Source organism: Leptinotarsa decemlineata, unplaced genomic scaffold (assembly GCF_025532065.1).
Source record: "Leptinotarsa decemlineata unplaced genomic scaffold, Ldec_3_MD MMD2_tig00026282_RagTag_RagTag, whole genome shotgun sequence".
In the NCBI taxonomy this organism is placed as follows: Eukaryota; Metazoa; Arthropoda; class Insecta; order Coleoptera; family Chrysomelidae; genus Leptinotarsa; species Leptinotarsa decemlineata.
This window is the reverse complement of record NW_027412668.1, coordinates 7,980,668-7,999,171: the sequence shown is the minus strand read 5'-3', so window position 1 is coordinate 7,999,171 and position 18,504 is coordinate 7,980,668. Positions and strand designations below refer to the sequence as shown.

At 33.0% G+C, this 18,504-nt stretch overlaps 1 protein-coding gene and 1 long non-coding RNA gene across 2 annotated transcripts; one reads left to right on the top strand and one right to left on the bottom strand.

Annotated features, from left to right (window-relative positions):
• The first annotated feature begins 3,288 nt into the window (after nucleotides 1-3,288).
• Nucleotides 3,289-17,865, top strand: CPSF2 (cleavage and polyadenylation specificity factor subunit 2). The gene is made up of 10 exons (XM_023156637.2): nucleotides 3,289-3,612; nucleotides 3,672-3,937; nucleotides 3,990-4,235; nucleotides 4,288-4,699; nucleotides 6,587-6,742; nucleotides 6,800-7,074; nucleotides 7,204-7,484; nucleotides 8,776-8,920; nucleotides 9,960-10,144; nucleotides 17,596-17,865. The coding sequence occupies exons 1-10, from the start codon at nucleotides 3,464-3,466 to the stop codon at nucleotides 17,686-17,688; spliced, it is 2,208 nt and encodes a 735-aa protein (XP_023012405.2). The 5' UTR covers nucleotides 3,289-3,463; the 3' UTR covers nucleotides 17,689-17,865.
• Nucleotides 13,282-14,850, bottom strand: LOC141484644 (uncharacterized). Its single transcript, XR_012466720.1, has 2 exons — nucleotides 14,768-14,850; nucleotides 13,282-14,653 (listed from the first exon to the last, which is right to left on the bottom strand). It is a non-coding gene; the product is annotated as an uncharacterized lncRNA (long non-coding RNA).
• Nucleotides 17,866-18,504: the final 639 nt, after the last annotated feature.

Here is an 18,504-nt window from a genome sequence, read left to right as displayed (position 1 = left end):
TTTATCAGAGACGTGGCTCAATGACTCTGTTTATGACTTTGAGATGTGTGACGAACGATATATTATATTCAGGAATGATAGAAATTATGAAGAGGCTGGAGTAAAACGAGGAGGCGGCGTAATGTGCTGCGTAAAAAAGAAATATAAACCAACATTGACTCTGAAAAGTGATAATGTAGACTTTCAGTCTATTTGTACAAAGTTGAATATAAATGGAACATTTCTGGTGATATGTTGTATTTATATAAAATCTGGTTCGAACCTATCAGTGTATGAGAAATTTTTAAATTTTTTAGAGCAACATGACGACTTACAAGTTTGCAATCTGTTTGTTGTAGGTGATTTCAACGTTCCTGAAATTGATGGAGCATCTTATTCACTTAATCAGGGGTCAACCAAAGCTAAAATTATTCATGATATAGTCAGCCGGTATGATTTGTACTCTTTGAATGACATTTTAAATTACACGAATAACACATTAGATCTGGTATTGACGAATGTAACAGAAGCAAAGGTGACAAAATCACAGACACCCCTCGTAAGCGTGGATAATTACCATCCCCCATTAGAAATATATTTTAATTTAACTGTTAAGCCTGTTTTTAATAGTAATAGTAAGGATCAAAATCTTCACAACTATAATTTTAAAAAAGGAGACTATATAAAGTTATATCCATTATTGAGCAATTGTGATTGGTCTCAAATTACTTCCGCAGACAATCCTAACCTGTGTGTAGATCAGTTTTATAAAATTCTATATGACATTCTTGATCAATGCGTACCTGTCAAGAAAAAACTCGATAACAACAAATATCCGGTCTGGTATACAAGAGATTTGATTGAGAAAATAAAATTAAAAAGCAAATATTTCAAAAAATCGAAAAAAAATTCTTCTTATTTACTTAGATACCAAGAGTTGAGAAAAGATGTTAAATTGGCTATAAAAGAAAATTACTCTAACTACCTATCAAATATTGAAGAAGACATCAATAATAATCCGAATAATTTCTGGAACCACATAAAAAATAAGCGACAAAACTCTAATATTGCCTACAGATTTTCTTATGAAAATCAGTATTTTGATAATGAAGTCGATATCGCTAATGCATTTGCTGATTACTTCAAGTCTGTTTACACTGATAGTGCCCCACCACCAACTGATCTGCATTACCAGAGTTATGACTTAGATCATTTGAACATTTCAAATATTACTCAGTCTGAAATAGCCGAAGCCATTAAAACATTGAAGCCTAGGTCTGCTATAGGTGTTGATGGTATTCCTGCTTATTTCTTTAAAGCCTATACTGACAGTCTTTTAATACCACTACAGAAAATATTCAACGCCTCAATAAGAAACAAGATATTCCCAGACAAGTTTAAAATTGGTCGCATAACACCCATACATAAATCAGGAAACACTAGTTTAGTTTGTAACTATAGGCCCATTACAGTTCTGCCATCGCCATCAAAAATATTTGAAAAAGTTTTATATAATCGGATATATCATCATGTGTCTCCAGTCATAATTAACGAACAACATGGTTTTGTACCAAAAAAATCAACTATTACAAATTTAATCCTCATTAGTGATTATATTGGTAATAATATTGAATTTCAAGTTGACACGATATATACCGACTTAGCAAAAGCCTTTGATAAGGTCAACCACAATATCTTGATAAAGAAATTGCATGCATATTCTTTTTCAGAAAACTTATTATCTTTACTCAAGTCGTATCTTTCGAATCGCGAGAATTTTGTGAAATTCAACGATAGAAAATCAAATACCTTCGTAACATCTTCGGGTGTACCACAGGGCTCAATACTAGGTCCTTTGCTCTTTGTTATGTTTGTCAACGATATATCTAATTATATTAGGTATACAAAATTTGTGTTATACGCTGATGACTTGAAAATTTACAGATCCATCAAATCATTTGAAGATACTGATTTCATACAAAATGACATTATCTCCATATCTGCTTTCTGTAAGGATAATGACCTGGCTTTGAATGTATCCAAATGTAGAATAATAACTTTTACCAGGAAAAGAAACCCTTTCAAGAGACTCTATAACATTGATAATATTCCTATCGAGAGAGTCAATGAAATCAAGGATCTAGGTGTAGTGTTTACTTCAAACTTCAACTTCAATGAACATATTGAAAGACTGCAAGCGGAATGTTTCAGACGGCTTGGATTCATCCTCAGGACTTGTCATGAATTCACCTTTAAGACTTATGAAGTACTTTTTAATTCTTACATTCGTTCAAAACTCGAATATGCGTGTGTAATATGGTCACCCCAAATGCTGACGCATTCTGATATGCTGGAAAAGGTACAAAAACGATATCTCAGGTCAATGTATCTAAAAAAATATGGAATATACCCTTTTATGATATCCTATGTAAAACAAATGGAAGATTTTAATTTAAGCACCCTTAAGAAACGTCGAGAAAATTTTCAAATATTATTCATATTCAATTTATTACGAAACAACATTTTTCTTCCCGATGTACTCGCTTCCATCAATTTCAGTATACCAGATATCCGCCTGAGGCGAAGAGATTGCATATTTCATAACTTCAACGTAAATTCTCCAGTTGATTGCTCCTTGATAACTACAAACAAATTAGTTGAAAACACTGACATCGATATTTTAAACATTACCCCAACCAATCTCAGATCTCTGTTATTCACTATTCAATAAGAATGAATTAATGTTACATGTTTCTTTTATTTTTAAAGATATGACATATATATTATGAATTTACACACTAGCCCGTATCTATTTCCTATATTTTTTAACACCTATTTGCAATGATTTCATATATTTCATTATAGGGATTTTATATTTATAATAATTTTATTGTCAATTGTATCTTTTTATCTATATATGTGTTAGGTTTAGTGTAGTTTAGGTACTGTGTATATGTAATTGGACTCTGTCTGTATATATTCAGGATAAATGAATAAATGAATAAATGAATAATCACAAAAAGTAAACAATATCACCGTATAGAAGTCTATACGGTGACAATATGGTTGTTAAAGGGACGATGCCCCAAACTTATGCAACATGTGTTATATAATAGAGGGGAAGAGCTTAAGGTGACACCAAAGAGTACGTCAAAAAGTAGTAGATCTATTTGATTTGAAAGGGTTATATTTTTAGGAGTGATTAATTTTTTGGGAAAGAAAGTTTTTGGCTTTCTACTACTCCATCTGATCTACTCTTTGGTGACATAGAACACAGAGTTATAGTGACACACCACAAAACGAACAGAAGAAGATGAAAGTGAAATCTGCTAATTCATAACCTATTAATTTGCCTGTGATTGATAAAAAAATTGTAAACATTTTTCCCACAAACATATATCAGATATGTACAAAATTTAGACACTGCATATTTCATTTACTATTTATAATTCTTAGAGAATAGGTTGCTCAATTTTTTCAAATAATGACTTCAATTATTAAGGTTCATGCTCTCTCTGGGGCTATGGACGAATCGCCCCCTTGTTATATTCTTCAAGTAGATGAAGTCAGAATATTGCTAGATTGTGGTTGGGATGAGAAATTCAACATGGAATTTATCAAGGAAATAAAAAGGTTACAAACTTTTTGCATTGAAGCAATTTAATAACCTATTGAAATGTTATTGTTTTTAGGCATGTACATACCATAGATGCAGTATTACTTTCTTACCCTGATGTGACACACTTGGGAGCTTTACCTTATGTTGTTGGAAAGCTTGGTCTCAATTGTCCTATCTACTCAACAATACCAGTTTATAAAATGGGACAGATGTTCATGTATGATTTGTATCAGTCCCAACACAACATGAAGGAGTTTTGTATATTTTCTCTAGATGACGTAGATGCTACCTTTGAAAAAATCATACAGCTGAAATATAACCAGACTGTTCCTCTGAAAGGTATAAGATTTAATGCTGTTATACAAAGTTTTATTGAATTTTTTTTTCACAGGAAAAGGGTATGGTCTTACAGTTACCCCCTTACCTGCAGGTCACATGATTGGAGGTACGATCTGGAAAATTATGAAGGTAGGAGAAGAGGATATAATATATGCTAATGATTTCAACCACAAAAAGGAAAGGCACCTGAATGGTTGCGAACTTGAAAAACTCCAACGACCCTCTTTGGTAATTATTGATGCCTTCAATGCCACTTACCAGCAAGCAAGACGAAGAGCAAGAGATGAGAAACTGATGAGTAAGTTTGAGAATTATTGGTGACATTTAAAATAAATTTTATCATTTCACAGCAAACATTCTTCAGACACTGCGAAACAATGGTAATGTTCTCATTGCTGTTGATACAGCTGGACGAGTATTGGAGCTAGCCCATATGCTTGATCAACTGTGGCGCAACAAAGAATCTGGTCTTCTTGCATATTCTTTAGCATTACTAACTAACGTTAGCTATAACGTTGTTGAGTTTGCCAAGTCGCAGATTGAGTGGATGAGTGATAAGTTGATGAGAAGTTTTGAAGGGGCTCGAAACAATCCATTTCAGTTTAAACATTTACAGTTGTGTCACACTCAGGGAGAGTTGAGCAAAGTTTCCAGTCCAAAGGTTGTGCTTGCTAGTTCAGCAGATATGGAAAGTGGCTACTCCAGGGAACTGTTCCTACAGTGGTGTTCAAATCCTGCCAACAGTGTTATTTTGACCACAAGGTAAAAGATGCAAGAATATTCCCAACATTGTGAAGGAATTATTGTGTATTTCATTTGCGAGACAATATTGAAAGTTTTATGAGTTCATTAAATTGATTCATATATCCTAACATGCATAACATCCTTCTGAATTAATAGGTATATACTTATACAGGCTGATTCAAGGTGGATGGCACATTAGACTTTTCGGCTGAACCAGACAACGGATTACTTTTAATATTTAATGGAGAGCATACTCGGACATTCTGTAGTCAACTAAAATATTTTCGAATGTGGTGTTGTCACTTCCATTAGAAAGTAGGAGCAACTTTGATTGTTCAAATGAAACACCCTGTATATAATATTATTATTGGAAACTACAACAATTACCCGAAAACTTTTCTTGATATTCCTCTATACCTATCTGTTACTGTTTTCAAAATATGAATTAATTTCATTTTTTTTCTTTGGAAATTATGACCTCTCAAAATGCTGATATCTTTGGGTTAAGGAATACTATGGTCCTGAATATTGGTTGAAGTTAGGTGATACTTAGAGGATTCCCAAACTTCAGTGTAATCCCAGTTACTTCAATACAGGGTGATGAAAAAATACAGTTTTTTCGTTTGTTTGAAAAAGTGACTGAAAGTTGATTATTTCAAATGGAACACCTTATGTATTATTACAAATTCAAAAAGCTGTTGAAATTTCCGTTTTTTCTATGTAGGTATATCATGTAATCATGAGCATTTATTTGTGAAAATGTCCCTTCGGAATGGTTTTCCCATGCAGTATTTTGTAAGCACGTCATGATTAGTATTTAACAGTAACGTTGTTGATATTCTCCTAATAATATTGACATTTTTGTCACTTTAAATGTTTCAGATACCTCCAAAACGATGGAACAAAACTATTCAAATGAAGTTCCTATGAATTTGTTTATTATTTTTGGGCAATGTGATAAAATTATCAGCAGAATATGTAGAAAGTGCAATGAAAGGTATTCGAATCTACCGCTAATGAACCCCAAGAAATTTATATGAATTCATAACAATTTCAATGCATTCGGATCAACTTCCAAAGGATCAAGAAATTTGCATTTTCAGACGTCATGATTTCCGAAAAAAAACATTGAAATCAATTCATATTTGGAAAACGTTAACAGATAGGTATAGGGAAATATCAGTAAAAGTTGTCAGGTAAAATTGCTGTAGAGTCCAAAAATAATATTATATACAGGGTATTCTATTTGGAAAATCGAAGTTGCTACTACTTTTCAATGGAAATGACAACACCGCATTGTTGAAAATATTTTAGTTGGGTAGAGAATATGCTCTCCATTGAATTCTCAAAGTGATCCGGTGTCTGTTTCACCAGAAACGTCTAATGTGCCATCCACTGTGAATCAGCCTGTATAATCTTTGCATAGAGTTGATTTTTTGGAATTGATTGCTTTCTTTCTTCAGAAAATTCTCACATTTTTTTGTATAAAGATAAAGAATTCGAAAGCCGAAACCTTTCTTTCCCAAAAAGATAATTTCATATTTTTTTGCTGTTTTTACTTGGTTCCCTGTAAATTGATAAAAAATTACCTCACGAAATTGTCTACTTAGTATATCTTTTTACTTGGGGTGTAAACGAAGTTTTAACATTTTTTTACTGGCCATCATTGATCGTAAACTGAATTCTTGAACATAATGTTGGTACTCATTCAAACTCCAGAGACTAATCTGTAATGGTCGAGCTTCAAGTTATTATTTTATGCCATTAATGCTGTATTATTTATTATTAACAGATGTTTTTCCATTAGTGCAATAAATAAATGTAGTCATTATTCTAAGAATACATGAATTATTGTAATAAGCCTCTTATTATATGCAGTCTCTTTTAGTAAATATTTTTTTCTAGGACATCTCCTGGTACTCTAGCTAGAGACTTAGTGGATAATGGAGGAGAGAGGACCGTAGATTTAACAGTAGAAAAGAGAGTCAGGTTGGAGGGAGCAGAACTTGAAGAATATGAGAAACGACAGAGAGAAAGATGTGAAGACGATGAAACCAAAGAGTAAGTTATTGGGCTTGTCTGTGCCAAACTGACAAATCATTCAACATTCATTTTCAGAGAAGGTGATTCAGATTCTGATGATGACATTGAGATGTCAGTCATTTCGAAAGGCAGGCACGACATTGTCATAAAACAGGAAGGCAAAATTTCTACAGGGTTTTTCAAAGTAACAAAAAAAATGTATCCGATGTACCCATTCCACGAGGAAAAAGTCAAGTCTGATGAATATGGAGAGATCATCAGGCCAGAAGATTATAAATTAGCAGATGTGCCTTTAGAAGGAGAAGATAATAAAGAAAACTTGGTAGTTAAAAAAGAAGAAGAGGAAATAAGTGAGTTTTTTCAGCTATTTTGATGTACATTGTATGCCATTGTTCCTTGAAATTTAATGGATCACAGAGAAACTGTTCTGTTCACCCGAACTTTCTCATGAATTCAGATTTTTGGTAACTCATTTTCAGCTGAGATCCCGGAGATGCCAACCAAGTGCATTGTTCTTCAAAGGACTGTCCAGGTCAATTGTCAAGTGCATTATATCGACTTTGAAGGTCGGTCCGATGGCGAATCCCTCATGAAAATATTATCACATCTTAAACCAAGACGAGTGATTGTTGTTCGAGGTACTGCAGAGAATACAGCAGTTATTGCAAAATACTGTGAGGAGAATGTTCAAGTTGCGAGGGTACTTACTCCTGCTAAAGGAGAAATTGTGGATGCGACTAGCGAGACTCATATCTACCAGGTATGATCAAGATAATTCTTGCCAATGAAACTATACTGTGTCCATCTAAGCAAAGGAGTGCTCCAAAACATAATCATGCATAGTGCATGTGATCTCCCAGACAAGGCTGCTTGTACAGTCACACTAAGAAATGACCAAGATTTTATCAAATTTTTTTCAATAAAATACGGCTGGGTATAGGAAAATTTTTTAGGTGGAGTGTAGGGACACAAATTAGCAGTATTTTTTTCCCAGATGGCGCACAGTCGCCATCTTGAAAATTTCATCTGTCAATTTCACTTCAAAATAAAGTATTCATGCATTAATTTCATTATCCCAAATTTCAATTTTTTGAGTTGACCCGTTCAAAAAATAAAGGAGGGGGACGTTGAAGAAATGCACTGTATATGATGGTTGTGTTTGGAAGCTTACAGTCAAATTATTGGACTGTTAAGAATACTCTTCGATATTTATCAAGCCTTTGGTATTTTTTATTACCTTTGTCAGGACAACTAAAATATGTAGTTATATTTTGTATAAAAACATAAATTACACTTACTAACATGGGAGTAATTTAAAAACTGACTTGGAAACGAACAGAAAAACAAGATTTTTTCAGTACTCAAAATGATGTCAGTTGGAACATTCTGAATAAAGGGTGTTTTCATGTTTTCTTTCTTATATGTCAATAAGCACATGTAAATTTTACTGAGGTATCTTTAGATCTGTTTGTCATTCATAGAATGTTTTTAATTATTAACATGGACCATTTCTTAGAATTCTCTCTAAGTCTTGTTGCTCTCTCTATTTGATTAACATTCAAGAATATTAGTCACTTTTATGTGAATTATTGCTACTATTGAGTGATCTATAAGTTTGTCCTATATATGTTTTAGTACTATCCATACACGTTATTTTAGATACTAAATTCGATGATTTCTTTTTCATTAATCGGTTTTGAGTTTACTGTATAATTCAGATAAAGTTATGAGACATTTCACAAATGAAAAAACAGATTTAAACAACCTCAGTTATAACCTGTTATTCAAAGTTTTCCAAGTTGTCAATGAAACAATATAAAAATTCTGTAAACAGTATTAAAAGGCTGTAAAAATATTTATTGGATAATCTCTTATAACTGTAGGTATTTAGGTTATGATGTGAATCACTCAGATTTCGAACAAGAAAATATGTTCAATTTTTTTTCTGAAATTTTCTATAATCACTATTTATGTAGGTAGTTGAACAGTTCTTGTATTCAATGAATATTTTTTTTTGTCCACCACCTAAATATCTTTTATTTCCAAATTAGGTGCGTCTTACAGATGCCTTGGTATCTCATTTAGCATTCCAAAAAGCCAAAGACGCGGAAGTAGCATGGCTTAATGCCCAAATAGTCGTAAGGGAGACCCAGGCTGATGCTAAGAGAATGAACATTGATAATGAACCAATGGAAAGTAAGTAAACATTGTAGATTGTTTTTCTGTGAACCAGCTCAGTGATTTACTTATATAAAGGGGACTACTGTTTTGAGACAGCAGATACCTTTATTGGAGGATGAGCATTTCATAGTACCCTTGAGCATTACGGATGAGGATTTCATTTGTAGAAATTTACTTTTTCTGAGTTCTATACTGGGCATTTGTCATTAGTGTCAGTTGTCATGCTGGCTATGACAACTGACACTAATTATCGATACTCAGTCTAGCCAACTTGGAAAATATATCTGTGCTTCAAACAAACTCCTTATCTGATATGGTCATTACTGAAAAAGCCTATCTAATGAATGAGTTAAATAAATAATGTATTGTAAACTCAATAATGATATAGTTTAGAAGTATTTCTAATTCAGTCTAATCTAAACCAGCAAACACATAACAAATCAATCATTACTAACTTCTTGTCTAAATTAGCCTAGACTTTAGATACAGGTGTAACTAAAACTGAAAAAATCAATTATGTCACCAAAAGAAAAGAGATATTGGGAAAGGAAATGTTTTGGCTTTCTACTCTCTTTATACCTAAAAATATACCCCTTTCAATTTAAAAAAAGATATATTCAAATACCTGATTGAAATGTCCCCTAATTTTTCAGGGGACATTTCAGCTAGCTAGCGCTTTTGAATGAGAAAGATATTTGAAAAAAAAACTCCTAACACACTAAATGAGTTCTATCAACTGCTCATCTGTTTCATTTCCTATTGTGCTGATTTTAATTATGGGATAATGTGCTTATGCATAACAGCTGATGTAGATCTGTACTGAATATGAAATCAAAAAATTTGTGCAACACTTTATCGTGAAACTTTCACTGAACAGTTCACAAAATCACAACACGTGTTTTGATATACAATAGCTTTCTCATGAATGAGCATGAACACGCTTGAGTAAATTATCGTATAGTGAAACAGGTGTCGCGGTTTTGTAAAGAATTTGACATGTCTTCATTCAGATCGGTTTCAAAATGATTTTATTCTACGAATGTTTTCCTTTCAGTTGACGACGATGACATGAGGATACTCACTTTAGAGCCAGCCTCCGAAGAAGATAATCATGAACCCGTATTCATAAACGAACTGAAATTGGCAGAATTTAAACAGATTTTAGCAAGGAGTAATATCAGTTCAGAATTTTCTGGAGGAGTTTTGTGGTGTTCGAATGGAACTATTGCGATACGAAGGGTATACACTTATTTTCTCTACTTTCATTTAATAGTGTACTAGGAACTGGTCATGGCTGAGTGTTATAATAGTCTGTACACTGAACAAATGGAGTTGTAAAAAAATGTAATTTTTCATTATTACTCAATGGGTTTCAGCCCTCAACGGTTTTCACACAGGCAAATAAATTCTGTCTTTTTCGATTTGGTTAAGTAAAATTTTCACTGTTACTTGAGCCGTCGTGTTGGCTGTGTTTAGTCAGTACAGTTTCTTCTAGTGAAACCCAAGCTCCGTTTGTAGTCATCTATTATTTTTCATTCTTAGTTAATTTGGCAGTTAGGTTCATTCATGCATGAAGATCTGCAGAATATGGAGGTTTCCTCAATTACGTAAATGGCAAAAAATAAATGAATAATAATAAACGTCATTTATTGGTGAATACCAAAGGGCCATCGACCGAAGTCCTTCAGCCAGTGTAAATTTTTTTAATTTTTGCAGTTATTTTCACATATGCTTACATAATAGATTTGAGGTACATTATATTTCTGATGTTTTCCCAAATATTTTTTTATGGATATTTGAATTTGGATGGTTGTCCTTCAGCTCTTTCACTACATAATGCCTGTAGGGTCTCCAAGTTAATTTAATTTTTGGCAAAGCAGTTTCCCAGGTCTCTTCTTTATAGGTATCACTTTTGTAGTTCTATAAAGCAGTGCATTTGAGGGATTGTGTAGTATGTTCTGAGGTTGACGCATTTTGGTAATACTCCTTTGTGTAGATGTTTCAGCTGTTTGGAGATGTTTTCAATGCAGGATTACGACAACTTGAATAAATAACATGTGCATATTCGAGAAATGGGCGACAGATCATTTTATATATTTTATTTATTTATTTAACGGGTAGTCCCAATTACAATTTGTTATAAAAAAATAATTTGTAAAATCTTAACTAAATTAAAGATAATAAATTCAATAATTACATAATACAATATAAAAAAAGCAATACGATAATATAGTGATAAAAATCACAGTACAATTTTGTCATAGAGAAAAATAAAAAAAAAGTTTGTAGAATCTTAAACTGAACTAAAGATAATAAATACATATCACAATAATAATAATATGATATATAGTATAAAAAGAAAGCAATATAATGATGAAATAGTATAGAATATTCAAAGGAAATGTTTCAGGAAATAATGTGACTCAGTTCAATTTTGATGGTATTTGTGGAGCTGCTAAAGATATCAACCTGTTGTTACATATTTTCATTTCTGAGCATTTGAGTGACAGGAGATAAAAAACCATAATGTGTGGAGTGGAACGGTATTTTAAATGTTTCGGTACTGGCTCTGGTCTGTCTGTTGACATTCAAATTAATTAAAGATAAAATCTCCTCACAGTTGATTTTGCCAGTTAAAATTTTGCTTAAAAAATATACATCTAAAACAATTCTTCTATTCTTTAAAAATAATAGAATAATCTGATCTCTAATGTTGTTGTATGCATATTCTTCCCTTCTTGGACCTAACTTGTATGCACAGATCCTCAGGAAAGTGTTTTGTACAGCTTCAATTTGGTTTATGTGTATTTCATAATATGGGCACCAAATTATTGAAGCGTACCCCAATAATGATCTAACTAATGAACAATATAGTAACTAGAGAGTGTTCAAACTGAATTTCTTACATGATCTATTGATGAAGCCCAACATCTTGAGTGATTTAGCTATAATATACTCATTATGAGATTTGAAGTTCAATTCACGATCGAACATAATTCCTAAGTCCTTTATCACTGATTTCCTAATAATTGGTATATTATTGATACTGTAGTCATGTAGAACAGGGTGAATTATTCTAGAAAATGTTTGGCAGAAACATTTGGATATATTCAAATTCATTTGATTCATAACACACCATACATAAAATTGTGACAAATCTTCTTGTAAGAGTGAGACATCGTTTGTAGTTTGTAGTCATCAGCGAAAATCAGTACCTCACTATGTTTTATAATTGTAGCTAGATCATTAATAAATAGGTTGAATAGCAAAGGTCCACAGTAGGAACCCTGAGGAACACCCGAAGGAACAGGAATTGTGGATGATACACAGCCTCCTATTTTTACTATATGGCTTCTACCAGATAAGAAACTGTGGATTCATTGCAAGATTGGTCCATAAAAACCTAACGAAGACAGTTTGGCAATAAGCAAATCTTGGTTCACCCTATTAAATGCTTTAGAAAAATCTGTATAGATAGAGTCGACCTGTAATCTTTTCTCCAAAGCACCTAATATGTAATTTTCATGAACAAGTAGGTTCGTCACAGTTGATTTATTAGCAACAAATCCATGTTGCTGTGGAGATATTACACTTTTGCATTGCCAAGTCATATGCCTGTTTACTAAAAAGTCAAAAAGTTTGGGTATTTCTGATTAAGTGCAAACAGCTCTGTAATTCTTAATATCATCTTTTGCCCCTGATTTATGTATAGGTTTGCGGTTGTTGCAGTTTTAATGTTGATTCCTCTTTTTTTAAATGTCAGACTCCGAAAGTGTCTTCATCTATTGATGCATTTCTTTTTAATCATTTTTGTATGGCTGTTCAAGTTGATTTTGTAGTCAATGTTAACTCCCAAGTATTTTACTGATTGCCTGCAACTTACCATTTCGTTGTTGGAAAAAATGTTATTTCTTGCATATCAATCATTATTACTCGACGGGTTTCAGCCCTCAACGGTTTTCTTATAGTGAAACACAAGTTCAGTTTGTAGTCATCTATTATATTTCACTCTTAGTTCATTTGGCAGTTAGGTCAAAGTTTACCGAATACTATAAGTTGGTTCACTCCAAGGAATTCGTTTGTCGGTACGGCTCAGGATTGCATTTTTTGCGATTTCCATAAATCATATCGCCGACAGACGATGTCTGGAAGCCGCCGGCCGCATGACAGTTATACGAGGGCAGTTCCTATTCGCGATATCTACAGGGGACGTTCCGAAGTTGAAACTTCGCTTGCTCGGTTGTATCAGACAGATAAACAAAGATACGAAAGTAGTTGTTTGTCGATCAACTTCTAGAAACATGATAGATAAACTCATGAATAAATGATCTAAGAAACAGATCAGAGTGATTTACTGATGAAATGATAAACATACATTCAGAAAAACATGTTTTATTAACAAAAATAATACAATTATATAATGTTATATGTTTATAAATGATTTAAAATATTCAATTTTACATTGCATGATTTATGTTTCCTAACAATCTTCATGTCCTGGTTCATGAATTTTAAAGTAAAGTATATCCGAACTCTTGTATATAAAGATATATAATAATCGAAGAGGAATTTTTGACATGGATGTGAGAAAAGAATTTTCGAATATTTTGTTTTCAAATACTGTCCAATTCCCTTCTCACTGCCGATTTTATCAAAATTTTCAATGAATATGTTTTCCATCTCTATTACATGGTCAACAATATCTCTTGATGGGAACTTGGGAAGCCAACGTGACTTTCATTTTTTGAAAATTATTTCGATAAATGTGGTCATTATTAAGTTTAAGAGCCAATTTATATTGTTTAGTTCTTTCATAATTATACATTGTTTCTATGTAATGTTTTCTTGTTTCTCCACCCTGAAGTAAAAACTGATAGGAAAACAAATTGTTTCGTGTCGACTTCAGCAAGTGCGGGATATCAAACAAATATACAAGTTTATGATCGTCTATCAGAAATATGGGATTTTCGTCTGTAACATTCAAAGTTTTCACCAACTTCTGAAAATTTGAACCCTGATCGGAAACCACCCCCATGACATTTAGGCCTATACTTTTGCATCTTCGTACCGTTTTGAACAAAATATCTTTCAAATCATCAGAAGTTGCTGATGTCTTATAGAAAAAGTATGCAAGTGGTATTTTCCAATTGCTTGCCAAACCTCTGACCATTACTGTTAGAGCACTACTTGCTATGTCAGTAGAGGTCCCATTCAAACTTGTTTGGAAACCTACTATTTTGTCTCTGGAAATATCATAATAAAGATGAGATTTCAAAGATATTTCGTCTAGGCATAAAATACAATATCTTTCTTTCTCCTTCATGAGCCCAATCCTGAATTCAATAACACGAAAAATAAAATCGTTGAAGCCTGGTTCAACAATCCAATTTTTCGTGAAACGATGAAGTGTACTTTTTGACGGTAATCTACAAATTGTTGAAAATTTTTTGTATGCTTTCGGACCAAGAAAATAAAGAGTCAATGCAAACTGTTTGAATTCGTCACTATACCTGGACCCTTTTGGTGCTTTATTTATCAAAGAAAGCTGTGCTTTCAAGAGCTTACAATATTGCTCAGGATATTTTCGATCCAGAAACTTGAAAACATCATCCAGAGTAATTCCGGTTTCGTCCAGTGCTCTTTTTGATGTTGAAGCTACTGTTTTCTCTAGTGATACAATTTTTTTTCGTAATGCCACTTTTCTTGGAGTTCCCGAAGAGAGTTTAGCAGATGTTTGGCTGCATTCATCTAAAAGAAAGATGTACGTACTTTCAATAATTGTTTTCTTGTCATCGTTTTTTTTTTCCGAAGCATATAAAAATAGATCAGGTAAGTATATAATATAACGAAAAGATATTTCACCTCGTGATCCTAATTGATCCGTTTGAACCTGAGCATCAATGTAAATAAAATCCTTGCTAGTACCGGCAATGGCATCATCATCTGGAAGGTTTAAACGACAAAATTGATATTGTAAATTTCATATGTTAAAAAGTGGAATAAGATTTTTTCATCATTTGAATCTATAAACTTCACTGAACCAACCTTTCTGAGAACCATCTTGAGGCAGAAGGCAATGAAGGAACATCATAGCTATGAATACGAGAATTCACAATATCATCGGCTCTAAAATGTAAGCTGCAAATTTTAATTCTATTGTGACTCTGCTCTGGGGTAAGAGTAGCATATCTATGATTCCCAATGAAGCCTAATACATTTTTCCAACGTTGACACCTAAAAAAAAATTCAAGTATATCAATCGATAAACTGAACATTTTGAAAAAAGATTGAAATGAGTTTGGATTGGCAAATGCCGGCGGTATATTTCGTTATGAATAATTTTATACAACAAAACCATAAAAGGTATAGATAGGTAAAATAAAAATTAATGGTGAATATATTGAATGCATACCTTTCACTGTACTTTGGGCAGCGGAAAAACGAAATACCTGGGCTTCCCACCGTACTCAGACAACCATCCACTGAGCAATACGTCGACATTTTCACAAAATAAATATTTCGAACTCTGAACGAACACAACACTATCACAATACCAAAGTTTACCGATTCTGTAGTCTTTGACAATACCAAACAATACGGACAACCTTTATATCTCGTGTGCCGACGAGAACTGGTAACTTCAAGCGACACACTGTACTACCTCGGCTGGTAATTACCCGCTGTCGCTAGCGGGCGGCGAGATTTCTCAGATGTCGAAAAATGAGCGAGTGACACGTCTTATAGTATTCTGTAGTCTTTGGTTAGGTTCATGCATGAAGATCTGCAGAATACGGAGGTTTTCCCAAACACGTAAATGGCAAAAAATATCAAACTGTTGAATCGTTTTTTGGATTGCTTCACGCAAAAAGTTTTGAACTTGTAGGTAGTACTCCCTATTGACCGTTTGACCTTGTGGCAACCTTCACATCCGATCACGCTTGTCGAGCCTAATTTTGTCTTGGTGAGCCTGAATGCCTCCACTGGGAAGATTGAACCCTAATTCCGATGTCATATCCGTAAACCCATATTTTGTCACCTGTTACTACAGGTTTCAGTTATTCTGCATCGTCATTGACTTCATTTAGTGACCCCTGTTCAAATTTCAACAATTCTGGAGCAAATTTTGCTGTCACGTGTTTCATACACTAAATATTCGAAAAAAATTCATGACATGAGACAATCGCTGTGCCAACATCTTCAGAGACACCCCTGATTGTTATTCGGCGATAATTTCTCTCAATTCTCCACGTTTTCATCGTTTGTTGATGTGCTTGGGCTTTTGGAGCGTTTGTCATCTTCAAAGTTCTCGAAGCCATCTTTATAATTGACTCAAAGTTGGACTGGAAGAGTCACATAGATAAAGTGGCAACACAAATGTCAAGGTACTGCTATGCCCTGAAAATAATTACACAAAATATAACCACTGAGACTGCAATGTTAGCATATAATGGTTATTTTCAGAGTCACATCAGATATGGCATTATGTTCTGGGGAATGTCTGCACATACACAAAAAATATTCATATTGCAAAAACGGTGTCTCAGGAAGTTATTCAATCTTTCTCAGAGAGAAAGCTGTAAAAAAATATTCGTAGATAAAAAAATATTAACACTAACAGGTCTCTATATTTATGAATCTGTGGTATTTGTCAAAGAAAGTATATCTCTTTTTGCGACTCATGATAGGGACCATACCCACAACACACGAAACAAAAATAACCTTTTGAATATAGACACATTTGACCTATCTTCAAAAAAATATACCTTTTTCAATCATTAATATTTATAACAAGATACCTGAATCTCTCAAAACTTTGTCTTCTATGATCATGAAGAATGAATTGAAAACTTTGCTTCTCTCCAAAGCTTATTATTCGCTGGAAGAATTCTTCAATGATAATTTTTAAACTGATGTTGTTCGCGTTGAATATTTCATGTTGTATCTTCTGCATTGTGATGTAGTTTAGTCTCTTTTGAACCCTACATATAGATGTATATGTTCATGTTCTGTATCTTATATAACAATATTACATTAATAACCTTGTTATTCATACATCTGTTCATTCATATATTCTCAACCAATATTAATGATATTGCCTCATGATTTTTTACTACTTCTGTAATGTTTACTGTAATTGACATGTTCTTCACCTGAAAAGGTTTTTTTTATTACAAAGAACTAATAAATAGTAAATAGTAATAATAATAAACTAATAGAATAATCTATCGATATTGAGCCTCTCATAAACTCTTGTTGCACTGCCAGCAGACTCATCATATACCTTTTTAACCTTCCCACACTTTTTGATATGTCATTTCATTTTTTACTCAAAATTCGATACAAATTCTTTGATCACTTTGTTTTACTTAACGAAAACCGATGAGCTCCTAGAATCCTGTAAAACCTTAGTGACTGCCAGGGATAAAGTAAACAATGAATACAGCTGCAAATTTGATCACACTTCATGGGCACATATACCATCATAACAAAAAAAAATTTGATAATCTGACTCTTCAAACCCGTGAAATTAAAAATTTTTCGTTATTTTCAGAATATACCTCATACTTGACATATGATGGGTAGGATAGCATATAAATTTGCAATTTATAAAAAACCTCACTGCCATAGTAATGTTCCATACAATTTTTTTATCTTTATTTTTTCATAAATATTGCCTGTTTTGTTTTCAGGTGGATCCTGGCAAAATAATGCTGGAAGGTTGTATATCAGAAGATTATTATAGGGTTAAGGAACTTTTATATGAACAGTACGCAATTTTATAAAATGTCCAGACTGTTTTGTTTTTGTCACTTTTATATTAAATGAAAGTCACGTTCATTCCTTTCGTTTTTCAAATCATGCTTGCTATGCTATGATTATCCGATTCTGTAAGTAAGAATAGACTTTTATTGTTTTTCCAAATATATTTTCGATGTAAAATATATAATTTATTGACTAAAGGAGTTTCAATATACATTTGAAGGCTGAATAAATTTTTACAGGTGTATTAAAGTTATCATATTGAACGCACAGTCGTATAATTTACTTACACAATACATAACAACACAAAAACTATTCCTTCAACAAAAGAAAACGAAATTATTGAACAATCAAAAGTACTCCTATAACAAAATAGAATTCACATGCCTTCACTTTACCACCCTGCTCGATTTGAAGGTATAGAGCAGAAGAGATATGACAGCTTTGTTAAGTGACAGATTTAAAATATGTTTTTCCGTTAACCAACTGTCGCACCCCTACGAACGACAACCCTCAGAAGTCGAAACTTGATGTTAATCATCTATAGCTTCTGTATGAGTTTTATGAATTATAGTCTTTGAGTGACCCCACATACAAAAAATAAAACGGAGCTGAATCAGGTGACCTAGCGGTTCACTCCGTTGGTATTCTTTGAATGATTCTTCGACTAGGAAAGATATCATTCAAATACTGACGAAAGGTGAAAGTATAACGTGAGCATCATGCATTCAACTTATTCCCGTTGAATGACAACTTATTCCCGTTGCAACGGTCACTATTTTCAAGACTAATTTCAAGAGTATATGTCATGTCAATAAATAGAATGTTTATAATTCAAC

Coding starts and splice junctions, on each gene's coding strand:
- CPSF2 (XM_023156637.2), top strand. CDS start 3,464: ATGACTTCAATTATTAAGGTTCATGCTCTCTCTGGGGCTATGGACGAA. Junction 8,921..9,959: donor TGATAATGAACCAATGGAAA/GTAAGTAAACAT, acceptor TTTTCCTTTCAG/TTGACGACGATGACATGAGG. Junction 10,145..17,595: donor GAACTATTGCGATACGAAGG/GTATACACTTAT, acceptor TTTTGTTTTCAG/GTGGATCCTGGCAAAATAAT.